The 2,985-nt window shown below is 33.0% G+C and overlaps 1 protein-coding gene across 2 annotated transcripts; it reads right to left on the minus strand.

Moving 5' to 3' along the window:
* Positions 1-62: 62 nt before the first annotated feature.
* LOC111372653 lies at positions 63-2,686 on the minus strand. 2 transcript variants are annotated; one of them, XM_022995036.1, is made up of 3 exons: positions 1,972-2,686; positions 1,384-1,440; positions 307-450 (listed from the first exon to the last, which is right to left on the minus strand). In XM_022995036.1, the coding sequence occupies exons 1-3, from the start codon at positions 2,475-2,477 to the stop codon at positions 426-428; spliced, it is 588 nt and encodes a 195-aa protein (XP_022850804.1). In that variant the 5' UTR covers positions 2,478-2,686; the 3' UTR covers positions 307-425. The 2 variants fall into 2 exon arrangements, with proteins under 2 accessions (XP_022850803.1, XP_022850804.1); XM_022995035.1 differs by having other exon boundaries at positions 63-1,440.
* Between the last annotated feature and the right edge of the window lie 299 nt (positions 2,687-2,985).

The following is a 2,985-nucleotide window of genomic DNA, read 5'->3' on the forward strand; positions in this document are numbered from 1 at the left end:
CGGCTCGTTTTTTTTTTTTTTTTTTTTTTTTTTTTTTTTTTTTTTAATGACATTTTTTTTATATGCTAATTGTTGTGGTGCAAATTGTTGAATGACATTTTTTTGAAAGAATTTAAAAATTGCATCATTTATTATTTATACAAATTACAAATTAAATAAAAGTACAACTTTCAAAATTATGTAATTTATACGAATAACAAAATAAATAAAAGTTACAAATTACAACCCTCCTCCTTTTTCCGGGCTTGGGACCGGCTACAATCAACGTAGGCGGAGTTAAAATTGTATACGAATAAAATATTTCGTGTACAATTTTTTTGAATCAAATAAATTTAAAAAATACATTTCTTAAAGAAAAATAATTAATTTAAAAACTTACAACATCCTATGTTTGGATATGCTGCAACTCTTCGGCCATTATACTATCAACATGTTCTTGAACACGTAATTCTGCACATTCCCAATCCTTCAAACATATCAAAGCCTCCAATATATCTTCTTTTAGTCTTGATCGTTCATCTGATAAAATTCGACCACCTAAACTGAATGCAGCCTCCGATGCTACCGTAGACACCGGAGGTGTTAGTAGATCACGTGCAATTTTTGATACAATTGGATATTGCCTTTCGTTACATCTCCACCAATTTAAAAGACTAAATTCTTGTAATTCGTGCGGTTGCAACACACTACGAACATCCACGCACATATACCTAGCTAACTCAGAAGGAATTTCAAGATTTGTACCACCAATATTGATCGCTCTAGATGTTGATGAGCTAGAACTAAAACTAAATGAAGGAGCACTTGTATTGCTATCTAAATAATTCCATAAAGTTTCGGGATTTGTTGTAATATTTCTTGAAAAAGAACTTTGGGAAGTAGAACTACGCTGACCTTCCTTTTCAGCATAATAATTATACATTTCACATAAAAAAGATTCTATATGCACATGTGATAATTCTATATTCAAAAAATCTGATATCCCCTTTACAGTAGTTTTTGTGCCAGTTAAATTAAGTCGAGGGTCCATTACTGAAGCTAAAAGAAAATAAAGAAGGCAACTCTTCCCAGTATTTACAAAATTTTAACTCCATAGAGCGGACTACATCAGCAAAAAGTGGCAAATTCCTATATTTATGAAATGCTTGTGAAATGTAGAAAAAATGTTGTAAAACAAGAGAAGATGTAGGGTAATAAACACCGCTACATTCCTTTGTTGCATCGAAAAAAGGTTGTAAGAATTTTTTCACGTAAAATGCAATAGTCCATTCCCAATCTTCCAAATTATGTTCGGGTCCGAGTGTATGTCTACCATTATAATATAGTGAAATCACTTTATCGTAATTTTCACACGAATGTAACATAAGATATGTAGAGTTCCACCTGTGTGTTACATCAGTGGCAAATGATTTCTCCTGTAATCCATACTCTGCACACAAACTATTAAATGCTTGTTTTCTTGCTGGTGATACAGTAATAAAATTTATTGCTTGTCTAATTTTATCTAAAGGTGAACTTATATGTTCTAATCCAGCTTTTACAATCAAATTAATAATATGACATACGCAACGTTGATGAAAAAATAAATTTCCAAATACGGGATTAAGATCAGCAATAAATCTTTCAATAACAACTTTGTTCACTGCAGCATTATCAAAAGTAAAACTTCGAACCATATCTTGTATACCATATTCCTGTATGATATCTTTTAAAACCATGTATATATTAGTGGCATTATGAGGAAATTCTACACATCTAAATGCAATAATTCTTTTATGTAGAAGCCACAAGTGATCAATATAATGAGCCGTAGCAGCAATATAACCTTTTCTATTACAACCAGTCCATAAATCAGAAGTAAACGATATAACACTATTAAAACTTTTTAGACCTTCAATAGTAATTTGTTTTCTTCTATTATATAATTTTATGCTATCCGAACGAAGAGTATTTCTAGAATAAGAAGAATACCTCGGTTGGAGATATTTCTGCACGAGTCGGATAAAGTTTATTGAGTCTATCATCGTAAGCGGCATCTCTGCTGCAGCCACGTATGCAGCCATTCCTTCACGAAATCTTTCCTGTGAATATACAAAAGTGGAAAGAGTAGAATTAGAACCGCCAAACACTAGTTCGGTTTGTTTCGAGTCGAGATCGGCTGGTTTTGCTTTGCAACTCCTCAATACGTGTCTATTCAAATGCGTTGTGCTCGAACCAGGCTTCCAACTAAGTTCTTTGCCACAATAATTGCAACATGCTTTCCAAATATCTACTCCATTTTGAACACCAATTTTTTTTCGTGTCATATGTTGCCAACAGTCCGATGATTCTTTTTTTGACCTTTTTGTCTCGAGTACTTGAACTTCTTCCTCTTCAATATCCTCCAAATTAATTGGAACATTTTCACATGCATCGTAGTTAGATGGAGTACTCGAACTACCGTCAAACTGATTAACTTCATCACTTGTAAAATCCATAATAACTAGTATAATAAAAAATACTGAATATTAGACTGTAAAGTGAAAGAAATTGAATATATTAATTGTTATATGAGAAGTGACTAGTGAGAAAGAAGAAATTGAAACTTGAATCTGAATCTATGATATAGAAATAATACGAAGTAAAATCGATAGCAAAGTGATTTAAAACTTCAAAAATCATCTCGTATTTATAGATAAAAAAACCCGCATTATTTTTCAAATTTGAATTTCAAAAATATAACAGTATAATGTACTAATAGTCTAATACGAAAAAAAAAAGGCAGCTATATAGCTGAACCGGCAGCTAGGCAGCAGGTAAAAAATTTTTTTTTTCAAAAATTTTTTTTTTTTCCTTTTATTTGCTCTGGCCGAGCATTTTTGTCACTGGCCATTTTTGGCCCATGACACGAGCCGGCCCGTGTGGCTCGACGAGCCACACGGGCTTGCTCGGGCTCGGGCCGGCCTCTTATTTTGAGGCTCGGCCCGAGCCTAGGCTCGATCCCTA

The sequence above is a fragment of the Olea europaea genome, unplaced genomic scaffold (assembly GCF_002742605.1).
Source record: "Olea europaea var. sylvestris unplaced genomic scaffold, O_europaea_v1 scaffold102, whole genome shotgun sequence".
Lineage (NCBI taxonomy): Eukaryota > Viridiplantae > Streptophyta > Magnoliopsida > Lamiales > Oleaceae > Olea > Olea europaea.